The 16,181-nt window shown below is 49.8% G+C and overlaps 6 protein-coding genes across 7 annotated transcripts; 4 read left to right on the top strand and 2 right to left on the bottom strand.

Annotated features, from left to right (window-relative positions):
- The first annotated feature begins 18 nt into the window (after positions 1–18).
- MYO2 lies at positions 19–5,564 on the top strand. 2 transcript variants are annotated; one of them, XM_046094097.1, is made up of 7 exons: positions 19–442; positions 499–631; positions 684–873; positions 931–4,789; positions 4,842–4,915; positions 4,966–5,180; positions 5,229–5,564. In XM_046094097.1, exons 1-7 carry the CDS (start codon positions 308–310, stop codon positions 5,336–5,338), a joined length of 4,716 nt encoding a protein of 1,571 aa, XP_045950076.1. In that variant the 5' UTR covers positions 19–307; the 3' UTR covers positions 5,339–5,564. The 2 variants fall into 2 exon arrangements, with proteins under 2 accessions (XP_045950076.1, XP_045950077.1); XM_046094098.1 differs by having other exon boundaries at positions 19–631.
- A 341-nt stretch (positions 5,565–5,905) lies between these two features.
- Positions 5,906–6,778, top strand: HAM1 (non-canonical purine NTP pyrophosphatase; the record flags this gene model as incomplete). Its single annotated transcript, XM_046094096.1, has 6 exons — positions 5,906–6,082; positions 6,152–6,225; positions 6,294–6,438; positions 6,505–6,541; positions 6,600–6,661; positions 6,710–6,778. 6 exons carry the CDS (start codon positions 5,906–5,908, stop codon positions 6,776–6,778), a joined length of 564 nt encoding a protein of 187 aa, XP_045950075.1.
- A 25-nt stretch (positions 6,779–6,803) lies between these two features.
- FAP7 (nucleoside triphosphates FAP7) lies at positions 6,804–7,618 on the bottom strand (the record flags this gene model as incomplete). The annotated part of the gene is made up of 3 exons (XM_046094095.1): positions 6,804–7,002; positions 7,182–7,330; positions 7,436–7,618. The coding sequence occupies 3 exons, from the start codon at positions 7,616–7,618 to the stop codon at positions 6,804–6,806; spliced, it is 531 nt and encodes a 176-aa protein (XP_045950074.1).
- Positions 7,619–7,919: 301 nt separating this feature from the next.
- LDX57_012355 (C78 family peptidase) lies at positions 7,920–9,232 on the bottom strand (the record flags this gene model as incomplete). Its single annotated transcript, XM_046094094.1, has 6 exons — positions 7,920–8,034; positions 8,099–8,303; positions 8,369–8,523; positions 8,573–8,604; positions 8,658–9,125; positions 9,188–9,232. 6 exons carry the CDS (start codon positions 9,230–9,232, stop codon positions 8,019–8,021), a joined length of 921 nt encoding a protein of 306 aa, XP_045950073.1. The 3' UTR covers positions 7,920–8,018.
- A 616-nt stretch (positions 9,233–9,848) lies between these two features.
- LDX57_012354 (aspartate kinase) lies at positions 9,849–11,694 on the top strand (the record flags this gene model as incomplete). The annotated part of the gene is made up of 4 exons (XM_046094093.1): positions 9,849–9,976; positions 10,031–10,111; positions 10,286–11,535; positions 11,597–11,694. 4 exons carry the CDS (start codon positions 9,849–9,851, stop codon positions 11,692–11,694), a joined length of 1,557 nt encoding a protein of 518 aa, XP_045950072.1.
- Positions 11,695–13,665: 1,971 nt separating this feature from the next.
- On the top strand, positions 13,666–15,816 carry LDX57_012353 (uncharacterized protein; the record flags this gene model as incomplete). Its single annotated transcript, XM_046094092.1, has 1 exon — positions 13,666–15,816. The coding sequence occupies one exon, from the start codon at positions 13,666–13,668 to the stop codon at positions 15,814–15,816; it is 2,151 nt and encodes a 716-aa protein (XP_045950071.1).
- Positions 15,817–16,181: the final 365 nt, after the last annotated feature.

Raw genomic sequence — 16,181 nt, 5'->3', positions numbered from 1 at the left:
CAATCCTCAGGGGTTGTGGCTCGCTAACGGCCAGCTGTTAGCAGCCATTTAGTTCAATAACTCCTTCAATAGTGAGCATAGTGGAAACCCTTCTCTTCTCATATTTCAGCGTTAAACTCGGCCTGGGCTGTCACAAACGTGGCTTGCGTGTTTCCGACCTTTCTACATCAACTGGCTGTCCTTGTTCCTCCTTCTACTAGATGCTTCATCCCGATCTTTGCCCAGCTTGTCCAGCCCGCATTGAGTTCTTGCTCCGCCCTCGTTTGAACCTGGAGTGCTCAGTCCTTTGTCAAGAAGCGTCGTCTTGATGGCACACAACTACGAAGTCGGCACAAGGGCCTGGCAGCCCGACCCGACTGAGGGATGGATCGCTTCCGAAGTGAAGGAGAAGTCGGTTGATGGGGACAAGGTTCAACTTGTATTTTTGATGGAAAATGGGGAGGTCAGTCGAGCCGTCGTCCGTGTTGTTGCATGGTGATTAACCTACGGGGCAAACAGTCAAAAACTTTGGAGACCACGCAGGAAGAGTTGCAGTTGGATAACAACTCACGCTTACCTCCCTTGATGAACCCTGCCATGCTAGAAGCTAGCGAGGATCTCACGAATCTTTCTCATTTAAACGAGCCAGCTGGTTTGTCTAGCTTTGGATATTTGCATGTGCGCACAGACTAACAATCCCCAAGTTTTGCAGGCAATAAAGCTTCGTTACGCGCAGAAGGAAATATATACATACAGTGGAATCGTTCTCATCGCGACAAATCCGTTTGCCCGAGTTGACTCGCTCTATGTGCCCCAGATGGTACAAGTATACGCGGGGAAGCATCGTGCGTCACAAGCGCCTCATTTGTTCGCCATCGCCGAAGAAGCATTTGCGTAAGAACCGACAACTCCTCTCCGCCATGCAGTATTGCTTACGGGGACCCTATGCAGTGACATGTTACGAGATGGGAAGAACCAGACAATCGTTGTCTCCGGAGAATCGGGTGCGGGGAAGACGGTCAGCGCCAAATACATCATGCGGTATTTCGCAACCCGCGAGTCCTCGGATCAACCAGGCAAGTACACCACGAGCAGAGCAGAAGCAATCAGTGAGACAGAAGAACAAATACTGGCCACCAATCCGGTTATGGAGGCTTTCGGAAACGCCAAAACCACGCGCAACGACAACTCCTCACGATTCGGGAAGTACATCGAGATCATGTTCGACGACCGAACCAACATCATTGGTGCCAAAATTAGAACATATCTCTTGGAACGGTCACGTTTAGTATTCCAGCCGCTCAAGGAACGAAACTACCACGTCTTCTACCAGCTTGTAGCTGGTGCAACAGATGATGAAAAGCAAGAACTGGGTCTGGGCTCGGTTGAGGATTTTGACTATCTAAATCAAGGCGGGACCCCCACGATTGACGGTGTAGATGATAAGACGGAATTTAATGCGACCAGAAAATCCCTAAGCACCATCGGTGTATCGGACAAAACACAATCTGAGATCTTCCGCATCCTAGCAGCTCTTTTGCACCTTGGCAATGTCAAGATCACAGCCACCAGGACTGACTCCACCCTTTCGCCTTCCGAGCCCGGTCTTGTCAAAGCCTGTGATCTATTTGGGATCGATGCCAACGAATTTGCCAAGTGGATTGTTAAAAAGCAGCTTATCACAAGGGGTGAAAAAATCACTTCCAATTTGACCCAACAGCAAGCCACCGTTGTCCGGGACTCGGTCGCCAAATTCATCTACTCGAGCCTCTTTGACTGGCTTGTTGACAAAATCAACCGTGGTCTAGCAACCGACCAAGTTATGAGCCAGTTCAAGGCCTTTATCGGAGTTCTGGACATTTACGGCTTTGAGCATTTCGCTAAGAACTCGTTCGAACAGTTTTGCATCAACTACGCCAACGAGAAACTTCAACAGGAGTTCAATCAGCACGTTTTCAAGCTTGAGCAAGAAGAATATGTGCGGGAGCAAATAGACTGGACATTCATTGATTTCTCCGATAACCAGCCATGCATTGATTTGATTGAAGCAAAGCTGGGTATCTTGTCTCTTTTGGACGAGGAGTCTCGGCTTCCAATGGGATCTGACGAGCAGTTCGTGACCAAGCTGCACCACAACTTCGCCGCCGATAAGCAAAAATTCTACAAGAAGCCTCGATTTGGGAAATCTGCTTTCACCATCTGTCACTATGCGGTTGACGTAACTTACGAGTCCGATGGCTTTATAGAGAAGAACAGGGACACGGTCCCAGACGAGCACATGGAAATCCTGCGCAATTCTTCGAATGAGTTTGTGAAGGAAATCTTAGATACGGCAGCTGCAGTCCGCGAAAAGGATTCGGCTTCTATCTCGTCCAAACCTGTTGCTGCTCCGGGCCGCAAAATCGGCGTGGCCGTCAACCGCAAACCCACTCTTGGTGGGATTTTCAAATCATCATTGATCGAGCTCATGAATACGATCAACTCCACTGATGTGCATTACATCCGCTGCATCAAACCGAACGAGGCAAAGGAATCTTGGAAGTTCGAAGGGCCTATGGTTCTTAGTCAATTGAGGGCTTGTGGTGTCCTTGAGACGGTTCGGATCAGCACCGCTGGCTATCCCACTCGCTGGACTTACGAGGAATTCGCCATCCGTTACTATATGCTCTGTCACTCTTCACAATGGACATCGGAAATACGAGAAATGTGCCACGCCATTCTACAGAAGGCTCTTGGGGACGGAAGCCACAAGAAACAAGATAAGTACCAACTTGGTTTGACCAAGATATTCTTCCGGGCTGGCATGCTCGCCTTTCTCGAGAACCTGCGCACGTCGAGGTTGAATGAATGTGCGATAATGATACAGAAGAATCTCCGGTGCAAATATTACCGACGTCGGTACCTCGAAGCGCGCGCCTCCATTCTCACCACGCAGGCGCTCATCAGGGGCTTTCTGGCAAGACAACATGCGGCTGAAGTGCGCCAGGTCAAGGCTGCCACGACAATTCAAAGAGTGTGGCGGGGACATAAGGATAGGAAAAATTACAACCGTATCCGTGAAAACTTCGTCCTATTCCAGTCTGTTGCCAAGGGTTTCCTTTGTCGACAGAATATCATGGATACGATCCATGGCAATGCAGCAAAGGTCATCCAGCGTTCTTTCCGTTCTTGGCGGCAGCTGCGCGCTTGGCGACAGTATCGCCGGAACGTTATTATTGTTCAGAACCTTTGGAGGGGCAGGGAAGCCAGAAAGGAATACAAAAAGCTACGAGAGGATGCGCGAGACCTGAAGCAGATTTCGTACAAATTGGAGAACAAGGTGGTGGAGCTAACGCAGTATCTTGAATCCTTGAAGCGTGAAAACAGGTCGTTGAATTCACAGTTGGAGAATTATGAGACCCAGGTCAAATCCTGGAGGAGTCGTCACAATGCTTTGGAGAATCGCACGAGAGAACTTCAGGCCGAGGCCAACCAAGCCGGCATTACTGCGGCCCGTTTGACCGCCATGGAAGAAGAGATGAGCACATTGCGACAGAACCACCAGGACGCCCAAGCAACCATCAAGCGTCTTCAAGAGGAAGAGAAGGCGTCACGCGAATCGATTCTTGCTGCAAACCAGGAACTAGAAGGGCTCAGGCATCTGAACAATGAGGCCGAAAGCGAGAAGGTTTCTCTTCGCCAGCAGGTTGCCGACCTGGAAGAACAGTTGGAACTTGCCAAAAGAACCATGCCCGTGAACGGGTTGAATGGAGAACAGCAGAACGGCGGGTCTATTCAGCCTCCCGCCAGCGGTTTGATCAACCTAGTTTCCTCCAAAAAGCCGAAGCCCAAAAGACGCAGTGCTGGTGCAGAAAAAATCGAAACCGATCGGTTCAGCGGTGCTTACAACCCAAGGCCTGTGTCTATGGCAATCCCAAGCACACTCGCTCGTCAGAACATCTCAAACGCGACTTTCTCCCCCGGATTGGATTCTGTTGAAGTTGAACTTGAGAATCTGCTGTCCGAGGAAGATGAACTCAACGAGGAGGTCACAATGGGTTTGATTCGCAATCTCAAAATCCCACTCCCTTCTTCGACCCCACCACCAACCGAGAAGGAGGTCCTGTTCCCCGCCTATCTCATCAACCTCGTGACTTCTGAGATGTGGAACAACGGCTTCGTAAAGGAGTCCGAGCGCTTCCTGGCCAATGTCATGCAGTCAATTCAGCAGGAGGTCATGCAGCACGACGGTGACGACGCTGTCAACCCTGGGGCGTTTTGGCTCTCCAACGTGCATGAAATGCTGTCGTTTGTGTTCTTGGCTGAGGATTGGTATGAAGCGCAGAAGACCGACAACTACGAATATGATCGTCTTTTGGAAATTGTGAAGCACGACTTGGAAAGCCTGGAATTCAATATCTATCATACTTGGATGAAAGTCCTGAAGAAAAAGCTCTTCAAGATGATCGTTCCGGCCATCATCGAATCCCAATCCCTTCCGGGTTTCGTCACCAGTGAAACCAATCGGTTCTTAGGAAAGCTTCTTCCCTCTAACAATAACCCAGCCTACAGCATGGACAACCTTCTTAGCCTTTTGAACAACGTCTACAAGGCAATGAAAGCATTTTACCTTGAGGATTCAATCATTATTCAAACCGTCACTGAGCTTCTTCGTCTCGTTGGGGTTACCGCGTTCAACGATCTTCTCATGCGGAGAAATTTCCTGTCTTGGAAACGTGGCCTCCAGATCAATTACAACATAACGCGCATTGAGGAGTGGTGCAAGAGTCACGATATGCCCGAGGGAACACTGCAATTAGAGCACTTGATGGTATGTCAGCAAACGAACGGGAGCTGAGCCTCTGATACTGACGATCGAATAGCAAGCCACTAAACTTCTTCAGCTGAAGAAGGCCACCTTGAACGACATTGAAATTATACAGGATATATGTTGGATGTAAGTTCAACTGCCCTGATTCCAGGTTCGACTCGGCTAAACTCCCATAGGCTCTCTCCCAATCAGATCCAAAAACTTCTGAACCAGTACCTTGTGGCGGATTATGAGCAACCGATCAACGGCGAGATCATGAAGGCAGTGGCCTCTCGTGTCACGGAAAAGAGCGATGTCCTTTTATTGACGCCCGTTGATATGGAAGACAGCGGACCGTATGAAATTGCTGACCCGCGGGTCATCACAGCTCTGGAGACTTACACTCCTTCCTGTAAGTTCACCGACGGCGGGAATTCGGATTTCTGCTAATCTGTCTTAGGGCTCCAAACACCGCGACTTAAACGACTTGCTGAAATTGTGTCCGCTCAGGCAATGGCACAGCAGGAGAGGCTTGAAATAGCGGAGAACGGGAGTATGACGGCTGAGTAGTCAGACCTTGTCATCGACAGCCCCGGTTTTGCAATTGGATGCACATATATCATTTGGCGACACATTCCGTCGTTTTCTGTGTTTATCGTTATCATTATGATTAGATTCCCGTTTGAAATCTTGACGTCCTCGATGCATAGATACGAAGACAAAAATCAATCAGCAACTTAAGGAGTTAAGGCGTTGCCGACGTTAGAATGACGGACGTAGATAGGTGCCCCGGTGGTTGGGACCAGGAATCATGACCATTCCCTACAGATGGAGCCGCTGCAGGAGTGGACGGTCATCATGGTGGTTTATACTGGTCAATGGGCAGGTACGTAGTACAGTGTATGCGCATACACTGTAGATTAGAAAAAGGGGTCAGTAAAATCAATACTTTGTACATCCAAAGAAGCATCCTGTTCCACCTCATTATAGTATATCCGAAGTATCCTGTGACTGGGTCTCGGCAAGTGCTTCGGCGGGGTGTTTGACACAACAACCAACAACCCCTTCACAACAACCCCTCCTCCCAATCAAGTCCCTGACGGCCCAGTCAACTAAATCGTGACGCTATTATCCACCATGGCTTCTGCTCCTCGAAAATTGAATTTCATCACGGGTAACAAAAACAAATTGGCGGAAGTGAGGGCAATCTTGGGCAGTGTCGTCGAGGTTGATAACCAGGCTGTCGATGTGCCCGAAATACAGGGAACCATTGAAGAAATTGCCAAGGAAAAATGCAGACGTGCAGCAGAGGTGGTGAGCATCAACTCCATATCTTTCAGTCGGCACCTTTGGCACACCGTGCTGATCGGATGGCGGGGTTAGGTTGGGGGGCCTGTCTTGACGGAGGACACGGCTCTTGAGTTTCGCGCGCTGAAGGGCCTGCCGGGTCCATACATGTTAGATCATCTCCCTTGCTCAACTCGGTTTGCGGCCGATGCTAACTGCTTGGTGTCGACGAAATCAGCAAACAATTCCTTGATGCACTAGGTCACGAAGGATTGAATAAGTTGCTCGACTCGTTCGAGGACAGGACGGCCGAAGCCGTGTGCACATTTGCATTCTGCTCTGGGCCCGGCTCCGAGATTCTTTTGTTCCAGGGAAGAACAGAGGTATGCTATATTATGTCATCTGTTTGGGATGGTTGTCCCGATGGTGGGCTAATCTGTGATTCGAAGGGTACCATTGTAAGGCCCAGAGGGCCCACGAACTTTGGTTAGTTACTTGGATTTGGAGGGACTTTCGTGCCCTACTAAACGATATGAAAATTTAGGTTGGGATCCAATCTTCCAATACGAAACCCACACATACGCCGAGATGGAGAAGGAGGAGAAGGTAAGAGCCCAGGATGTATGGCTTGAATTTCCACTAACGGACAAGTAGAACAAAATCTCTCACAGATATAAAGCTCTGGTCAACCTACAGCAGTGGTTGACCAATGGACAATCCTAAGACTTCCCTTGAGTGACCGTGCGGTCTATTCGGTTTCCGAATGATCTTTCTTCCACGATTCGATCCAGGTCGAAATCCTCGCGCAGTTGTTCTCTACATCGTCATCCTGTTCACTACTGAGCTCAACCACCACTTCCTCGTCGAAAGCCTCCCGAGCCTCCTCGAGGAGAACACCGAAGATCTCCGCGTCTAGGTTCTCCTGCAGTTTTTCTTGTTTATATGCTCTGTTACAAACGAAGATTTGTTAGGAACTTGCCAAAAGAGGTGGGATGGAGGTTTCTGGCAGGTGTTGTGCGGGGCCAAGTAGGACGAAACAGAATAGAAGCTTGAACAGGCTGGTGAAGATGATGCTCGAGTATGATAGAAACCGGGGTGACGGGCTGGAGGTCTTGTTGGTGCGTACCTTGTGGATAGACGATCGTAATGGACAGAGGTGGAAGGGCATCGCAGGACTACGACGAGATCGATCCAAGATTTCGGGAATAAATCACACGCATGCCAGTCAATCAGGTAGCCACCCTTGAGTATCTCATCCTCAATCGCATCCAAAAGCTGTGTCCCAAGGAGTAAGTAACAGAAAATAACCGTGACAGAACAGTTAATGATAAGAGCCGGGTTCGGTTGACGGTAACACGACATAATGTGTATTGAACATACTTTGTCCTCATCCACGACCCATGTTTCTAATTCCGAGTCATAGGTATCGAAGCAGCCCCGTTCTTTGGCGATCTGGTTTATCGATAGGTGCTGCAGGCCTGTATCCTGCGCCAATTGCTGACAATGTACTGTTTTCCCTACGCCAGGGGTGCCTGTGATGATCACATTCGGAGTTGTTCGCATCTTGGCCTCAGCAGTAGTGCTGAGCAGCCAAAACCTGCAGTGTTTGCCAGCAAAGAATGATAACGATTGAGGGGTAAGATTTCCAGTCAATCCAATTCTTTTTTTTTTTTTTTTTGGCGGCTGCGGGGAAGCTTTGTTGATGCCTGAGGCATGAATACGGCGGGAGGCCCGGAACCAGAAAATCCGGTGGGCTATGGAAGTATATCTATTTGGTAGGCATCTAGTGGTTAGCCACACCTCACACCTCAAAGCGAATGTGACTTATGTCAAGGTAATTCGTCTCTTGTCGGAACATGAATACACTTATTTATTACTTCGTAGTAGCTGCCTATGGCAGATCATAGAGCGTAGGTGTAGGTTGTTACAGCAAACATTTATATTTACAACAGCCTTGCTGCAGTCACCCTTCGCTAGGGCTTGTAGGAGGGGGTAACCTTTATTGGTCAAACACATTCAACTCGGAATTCGAAGCCTACTTACTTGAGTATTTCGAAAACTCGATACTTTTGCAAGTAACTTATCCCGCGCCGGTATCCCTTCAGGGCATGGACTGGATTGCGAAATTTGGAGTGCACACCCCTGGAACGCTTCATGCCGGAAGGGACCTGAAGTTTCGGATCAAAAACGAGAAGGTTTGCACTTCCATCGTCACGGACTTCGAATCCAACGATGGTCATGGAATGACCTTTATTGCTTGTTAGCTAGTCTGCTCTCTGTGGAGTCAGAAGAAACAAGGGTGCGAGGACAGACCTTGATGCTGGAAGTAGATGGGAGGTAGACATGTCGTGAGGACTTTCTCATCGGTGCGACGTGAACTCTCTGCTCGAAAATAGCTTGCAACATTCGACAATAAAGCGTCATGAGCCCGTAGCTGCGGGGTTTCTCCAATACTACAAGCCTCACATCTAGCCGTTGTCAGTACATATGATCGAAAAGTCTGACGCTAGGACGTACTGGATTCCAAGTCTCAGAAACAGAGCCTGTGCCTGTCGTTATCAATCATAAGCAGAGTTCAAAAAATCTGGAGGCGGTGTCCTACCTCCGATGTGCCAATGAATTTCCTGGTGCCACGTATGCCCCCAGTCTCTTCTCTCCCCGCGCTATTAAGCCCCATATCCCATGCATGTTCAATCATATCTTGTAGTTCTAGGATAGTAGGTAGCGGCCCAGAAAAGCGGTCCTGACTCGGGAGATCAGATTGCCGTATGTATGAGATCAGCATTTGAATGTTCCGGTAGCCGCAAAATCCGCCTTCTCTCGGCAGCTTAGAAACCTGAGAAGTTTTGGGGCTGCATAGGAAAGCCCGTTTCACCGAGTTGTCGGCTCTGCAGAGACGCTCGAGAATGGGTATTATATCAGTAGCCTCATTTTCAATGGTTTCCAGTTTCTGGAGTGTCCCATCGGGCGCGATCTGACTTGTTCGCGTCACTTTTGGCCCCTTCTCCAGCATCTTCCGAAGCCAGAAGGGCATCTGCCTCTCATGAACATGGGGTCCTAATTCTGCACGCTGTACATAGAGATTTTAGCGTGTCACGAAAGAGTGCCATCAAGGAAAGGGCCTAAAGATACCCCAAGCTTTCTTGAGCTCTCCTCTCGAGCGAGTTGTGAATGCATGACAATTGTCAGGCTCGCGGGAGCCTTTCCGTCTCATGCACTGTATTCTTGGTTATTAGCGTGCCTGTGACCAGGGACAGGGGATCTATACATATGTATGTACATGTAGGTAAAAACTATATCGTGGGAACCAATCTAGACGTGGGTATGCCCAGGTAGGAGAGGATTACCTAAAGACCGTGGTGGGTACAGTACAGTACAGTGCCTATAGCGCTATACTCAGAGTAGTTAGGCAGACACCGTAGGCAAGTCGGAGGACGGAGGACCTACCAGTTCTAGGCCCACCCCGGGAGTACCTTGCCTACGTAGCTTATCGGCGACGGATACTCTCCGTATTTGAAATTGCGGATTAATTCACGGCGCCCCTCCCAACTCCGATATCGTGTACCCGGATAGAGAAGGCGGCGGCAAAAACTTAACGGGCAGAATTCTCTTGGCCACCCCTGCTTCTTGTATCGGCTCCGCTTTCGCAATGATTCCCCCGCCAAGTGCACATAAAAAAAAAGTCCCGCCGCCGACGTGAGTCAACGCAATCAATTACTTTATAAAGATTGGATTGACTTCTTTCACACCCCCCAACTGTACACTCTTGTTCCGTCGCTGAAAATTCACCAGCATGGAAAACCAGTTGCAGTTCACTTCCAATCCCCCAGTGGGCAAATCTAATAGAAACTGGGTTGTACAGAAGTTCGGGGGTACCAGTGTCGGGAAATTCGCTCTTAATATCATTGATCAAGTCGTCCTGTAAGCAATGATCCCATAATTCACTCCGCGATAATACTCATTGTCCAAATTCAGACCGAGTCTTTCAGAACATAAAGTAGCCGTTGTATGTTCTGCAAGGAGCAGTTCGACAAAAGCTGAAGGTACCACCAATCGGTGAGTCATCCCTGTCGCGATGAAGCCTCTTCCTCGATACGCACGCACACGCAAATTCGCGCGCCACTCCCGATAGCTCGTTCATAACTCTGAATCTCCGCTCTCGTGGTTATTCCATTACTTCCAACTGTTGTTCTCTACTCTTCGTCCTCTGACCCATGGGCTACTCTACAGATTATTACGAGCTGCGCGGGACGCAGAGAATGCTCAATCGCAACACTATGTTGCTTTTATCGAGGCGGTCAGGCAGGAACATGCCCAAGAAGCCGAGGATCGAATCCACTCCGCCGAACTGAAAACCCAGCTCATTGCCGAGATCAATGGTGACTGCGAAAAGGTGCTAAAGGTTCTCGAGGCCGCCCAGACCCTCGGAGAGATAAGTGCTCGCTGTGTAGACAAGGTTATCAGCACCGGAGAAAAGCTTAGCTGTCGATTGATGGCTGCTCTACTTCAAGACCGGGGGGTGGATTCACAGTACGTGGATTTGGCCGAGGTCATCGACTTTCCCATCTCGAATCAAGGCCTCGACCAAGGATTCTACGACAATCTCGCCGCTGCCCTGAGCAGAAAGATTGGATCCTGCGAGGGGAAAGTCCCAGTCGTCACCGGGTTCTTTGGAACTGTGCCCGGCGGTCTTCTCGACCAGGTGGGCCGTGGATACACAGATCTCTGTGCCGCTTTAGTAGCCGTGGGAATCCATGCCCAAGAATTACAGGTGTGGAAGGAAGTCGATGGAATCTTCACCGCCGATCCCCGGAAGGTGCCAACTGCACGTCTTCTGTCTGCCATCACGCCTGCGGAAGCAGCCGAGTTGACATTCTATGGCTCAGAAGTCATCCACCCGTTTACGATGGAGCAGGTCATACGGGCCAAGATCCCGATTCGCATCAAAAACGTCATGAACCCTAAAGGCAACGGCACTGTCATCTTTCCCGACTCGACCTATGAGCTGGAAAAGACGGCCCCGGGGCATGACCCCCGTTTGTTCCGGACGAGAAGCCCTAGTCTGATGCAAAGACCGAAGCGCCCGACTGCCGTGACCATCAAGCATAAAATTTTGGTGATCAATGTACATTCCAACAAGCGTTCCCTGTCCCATGGATTTTTCGCCGGAATTTTTTCAGTTCTTGATCGATGGAGGCTTTCGATCGATCTGATCTCCACCAGTGAAGTGCACGTGTCCATGGCACTTCACTCTGAAATACCGCTCCTCAACGGGGTTGGCAGGGATGAGTATCAGGTGATTGATGACGACCTCAAGGGTGCCTTGCATGATTTGCAAAGATATGGGACGGTTGATATCATCCCTGAGATGGCTATCCTCAGTCTGGTCGGCAAACAAATGAAGAACATGATCGGGGTCGCAGGGCGGATGTTTACTACTCTTGGGGAAAACAACGTCAATATCGAGATGATCTCTCAAGGTAAGTACCCCCTTCACCACGTCCTGCATGGTATAGGAGCTAATGGATGATCTCGTTCAAGGTGCGAGTGAGATCAATATTTCCTGCGTGATCGAAGAGAGAGACGCCGACCGTGCGCTGAACATAATACATACAAGCATGTTCACCTTTCTAGACTAGATGCGATTGATCCATCTCAACCTCGTTTCAAGTCTTCTACCTCCCCCACCTCTGGTTCTTCTCGCCCCTTCGATAGACTTTGATCTATTCTTCTAGCCTTTCCCGCTTATCATCTTTTTTCGGTCTCTGCCTGCGCACCCTCCGGGCCTCTTTTCTTTTTTTTTTCTTATATCTTTATCTTTGTACATTTTCCCCCCTTTACTTTCCATGTCTTTGGAGTCCATGCGATTGGGTAAGTAGCCTCAAAATTATTTCATGATGAAATCACCTTGTTATTCGGTGTATGAATTGTCTCCTGCCTTGTTTATATGATCTCAGAAGTCGTGGTTACTTATCCCTGCTGCACTTGATTACACTGTGTTCTTGAATCTTTGTCCTACATTTTCTCTTTTCGACTTGCTCTGATAGACCTGTGGTCGTTCCTCGTTAGATTCCGCCTTTTTGTTATGCCAAATGCTTCATTTCTAGGCGTTACGTTACCTGTCCTGATTTTCTTTTCAAAATAGAGTGTTTTCGATTTGGCAGGAAGTAAATAGAACTTGAGAATATTTCTGGACATCATTAGCCATCACCCGTAGGTTTCCGGTGCAAAATCCTTCACATAAGACCGCTTGGGCTGTAACAGATGTGTCCGTAGGTTTAAAGGGATATAGGATAGTGGACCTAGTTCTTGAGACATGACCAGTTGGGCGACGATACGTGCCTCGACCCTTCATCCCTTCGTATCAAGCACCACGCGCAATGTACAGGCAAGTGGGACTCCCAAGGGCCACTTGCGTAGGTACGATGCATATTACATGTGCCTTGGATACTATCCCGTGCAGACGACCTGTACTGCAGAGGTAGTAGGTGACTAGTCTAGGTACAGGTACAGTACGAAGTACGTGATTGTACATCACCTAATCAGCCCGAGCCAAGAGTCAATGAAGGCAAGAGAGGATATTAATATCTGGTTGTGGATGAGGGAAAAAGGGATGGGGATGAAGGTCAAGCATTTCATCAGGGAGATCACTGGGGTCCATGATCTGCCGAAACCGCGGGACTGAATGGAGCAAGGACTAAGGACCACCTAAGGAGAGACCGGCTCCAGCCCGGTCGAATTTTAAAATAAGAAAGAGCGAGCAAGGCGTTTCCCGAGAGTACGTCATATTCTTACAACCCAACCCGCAATACCGGTAATATACCCTGGCGGGCTGGCGGCATCTGCAGCGCTGCAACGCGTGACGCGACCGCGTCGGAACCATACCATACACGGTACGGCGAGTCGCGAGGTGGAGGCCCCCCCCCAGTGCAATCAACACCACCTCTTCAATGCTTTCCTCCATTCCTCACTTCCCGGAGTTCCACTAGTCATACCTACTTATTAACGAAGTATTTCACCCATCCCCACCTTGATGGCAGAGCTGGATTTAGAGTCAAGCCATCTGCTCGCCTAGCTCCTCTTTTCCTCTCGTTCCCCATAAACATCGCCATCTTGCCCCCAACCGCCCAATCCAATCTCATCGTCGGCCGTCCTTTGCTCCCTCTACGCGTCGATTCCCTGGCTTTCTCCAAAGAACCAGGCGCACTGAAGATCATTCGAATTACGTTCTCCTTAGGCTATCCGGTGGACACACATTTGCTTGTCTGCTCTTGCTCAACGATATCTGGAATCTCTTCGGGGCTGCCCCCCCTCCATGCCTCTTAGCGCTTTGTCGCCCAACTCGATCATCACCTTGGGCGCGACATCCCATCTGGATTTGCATTTCCCCCTCTTCCTCCGACCATCGCCTTAAAACTGCTCCCCACCACCTTTGACTTGCAAGCAACACGTCAACTGCTGGTAGAGCCTCCTGGCCTCGTGTTTTTGAACTCTTCCCTTGTGGTGTCTACTAGCAGCCCGATCCTTATTGTCGCTTGATGTCCAGAAACCTGACTACGCGCACGGATTCTTTTGAACGCCAACCAGAGTCTGAGTCCAGCTGAGAAACCATGCTCTCGGCGCGCTCTGGGTCAGCTGCGCAGACAAACTCAGAGGCGCCTTTTCTATCCAACCAAACCGCAGTCAACACACGCGCTTGCTTAGAACAATCGCCTGCTGAAAGCACTGCTGAAAATACTGACCCGAACTGTGATTACGTTCTCAATCCGCCCTCTGCCGGTACGCACAGACCATCGCCAACCAAGGCATCTCGTAGATCGAGCGCTTCGGTCTCTGGACGAGGGAAATTGGAATTCGTCTCCATTTCTGCGCCTGCTCCCCCCTCATTCCCCACGGATTCCCCGGCCAAAAAGCCGCCCTTGCATCCGTACGCACAATCTACCGCCACTGCCCCGATGCCACACTCCGCCTTGTTCACGACATTTTCCAGCGTTAATCCTGACAAGGAGTCCCTGCAAGGACATCAACTGGCCGATGAACCAACCAGTGATAACTTTGCGGACTTCCCTGAGCCAACCTTGACTACCAAACCACCTCTGAAAAGGGCGCTCCTAGAGGCGGCACCATTGAAAGAGCGATCGATCAAGAAGCACAAGCGCGAAGATATTGTCTCCATACGCCTGCCTGAACCTCATGAAATGCCGCCAATCGAAGATGATGGCACAAAGCCTCCGTACAGCTATGCAACATTGATTGGAATGTCAATCCTGCGTGCACAAAACCGACGCTTGACTTTGGCGCAGATATACAAGTGGATCTCTGATACATTCTCGTACTATAAGAATAGCGACCCTGGCTGGCAAAATAGCATTCGGCATAATCTCAGTCTGAACAAGGCGTTCATCAAGCAAGAGAGGCCTAAAGACGACCCGGGAAAAGGAAATTATTGGGCAATTGAGCCTGGAATGGAGGCACAGTTCCTCAAGGACAAGCCCCTGCGTCGTGCGACTATGTCAAGTCTTCCCCTACCGGCGGCTCTCCCGACGCAAAATGCTTCCTCCACCGCTTGGGCTATTCCAACGCCGTCCAACGCGTCTTTTCCTCCGACTGGGCCCAAGCCCTCGAAGAATGTTGATTTGTCCTCTGACGCGACACTACCTGCCTCGGATCCCGCGCTTCAGGAAGACACTGTCGATGAATGTGTCTCGGCTCCCGCACCTCACGCTCTTCCACCCCGCTCCTCTCCACCTCAGCCTATGCACTCTTCTCCTCCCATTGTACCACCTCGATTCACCCGTCAAGGAACCCCCCCTACGCCGTCGCAAGTAGCCGCTTCCGGGGTCATCTCTCGCACTAGAAAACGCAAATCGATCGCCATGAATGATAGCGGGTATTTCTCATCTCTAGAATCATCAGCCATGCGCCCAAACAAGGCAGGCCATATCCTGACTTCGGACCTGGATATCGAGCCACCTCGCATCAAGCGCGGTCGAGCCGAGGAAGAGATTGCGCGAATCCGAAGCTCTTCCCATGATGCTAGCCCAAGCCGGTCCAATGCCTTGAAGGATGCGGGGTTGATAGTTGGTTCTTCACCCCTCCGTGGGGAATATGTCAGCATGCTTCCACCTCCTATCACTCCTGTTATTAAATTCAAAAAACCCGCAAAACCCCCACCGTCCGTGTCACCCAACACAAATCTTCGAAACCACCGCAAAAAGATTCAACAGATGGTCAATTCTCCCATCAAGCATCTCGGTCTAACCGACGAAGATCTTCCGTGGAGCCCGGCTTTTAACATCCAGGACGAAACATTTACGCCGAATGATAACCTGCACGCCTCCTTTGATGTGTTTGCAGACCACACCGCGGACAATTTGTCGGCCTCGGCGTATGGATCGCCTGAAAAGCGCTCTATCAAGAGGGTTCGAAATGATGCCAGCGGGTCTGGCAACAATGTGCTCACAGACATCACTGCGGTGAATGTAAATAGCCGGACCGGCGCGCCGTCTGTGCCAGCAAGCAAGTCGAAAGGCCTGCTTTTCCCTGATTCTCCGTCCAAAATGCCAGACTCTGGCCGCTTTGTCGACACAGCCAACGACGACTTTTTTTCATTCCATCTCTTTGACGAAAGCCCTGGAGACGTGGATGGGGTTGACCTCCTGCAAGGGTTCCAAAAGATCGGCGGTGCAAGCAGGGATGAATTGTCCAGATCCAAGCCGAGGCCTCATCTGAATCATCGCAGCAACACTTCTTTGTTCTAAAAAACCCTGCGGGGGCTAAATGCAGAGCAACCAGAGTTGTCATTGGACGAGCTATTTCTTTCTAAGATGCCGTTCCTATCGGATTGATTCTGACTTTGGCTAACGAGTAACGTTTTGAGATGGGGTTTTCTAAATTGAGAGCTGGAGTTTATCTTAAAAGGGCCATGGCGTTTTAATTTCGTCTTTTTATTGTTGATCTTCCTGGAGTTTGGAACTGAGTTCATGGTTGGAATTGGAATTGCGCCTGACTTTCACTGGCCTGAAATGACTTGTTAACGACCTTTATGATGACATTTGCTAAGATGTACATGAGCGAGCCAGACAAAGAGGTCGCAGGTAAGGGCGCATGTTTTGAGCTTCAATTT

Source organism: Aspergillus melleus (genome assembly GCF_016097325.1).
Source record: "Aspergillus melleus strain CBS 546.65 chromosome Unknown contig8, whole genome shotgun sequence".
Taxonomy (NCBI): domain Eukaryota; kingdom Fungi; phylum Ascomycota; class Eurotiomycetes; order Eurotiales; family Aspergillaceae; genus Aspergillus; species Aspergillus melleus.
The sequence above is the reverse complement of the archived record's forward strand: the minus strand, read 5'-3'. Positions and strand labels throughout refer to the sequence as shown.

Excerpts from the sequence above, each read along its gene's own strand:
- MYO2 (XM_046094097.1), top strand. The coding sequence starts at position 308 with ATGGCACACAACTACGAAGTCGGCACAAGGGCCTGGCAGCCCGACCCG. Across the intron at positions 443-498 it reads TTTTGATGGAAAATGGGGAG|TCAAAAACTTTGGAGACCAC; the intron begins GTCAGTCGAGCC and ends CGGGGCAAACAG. Across the intron at positions 5,181-5,228 it reads GGAGACTTACACTCCTTCCT|GGCTCCAAACACCGCGACTT; the intron begins GTAAGTTCACCG and ends AATCTGTCTTAG.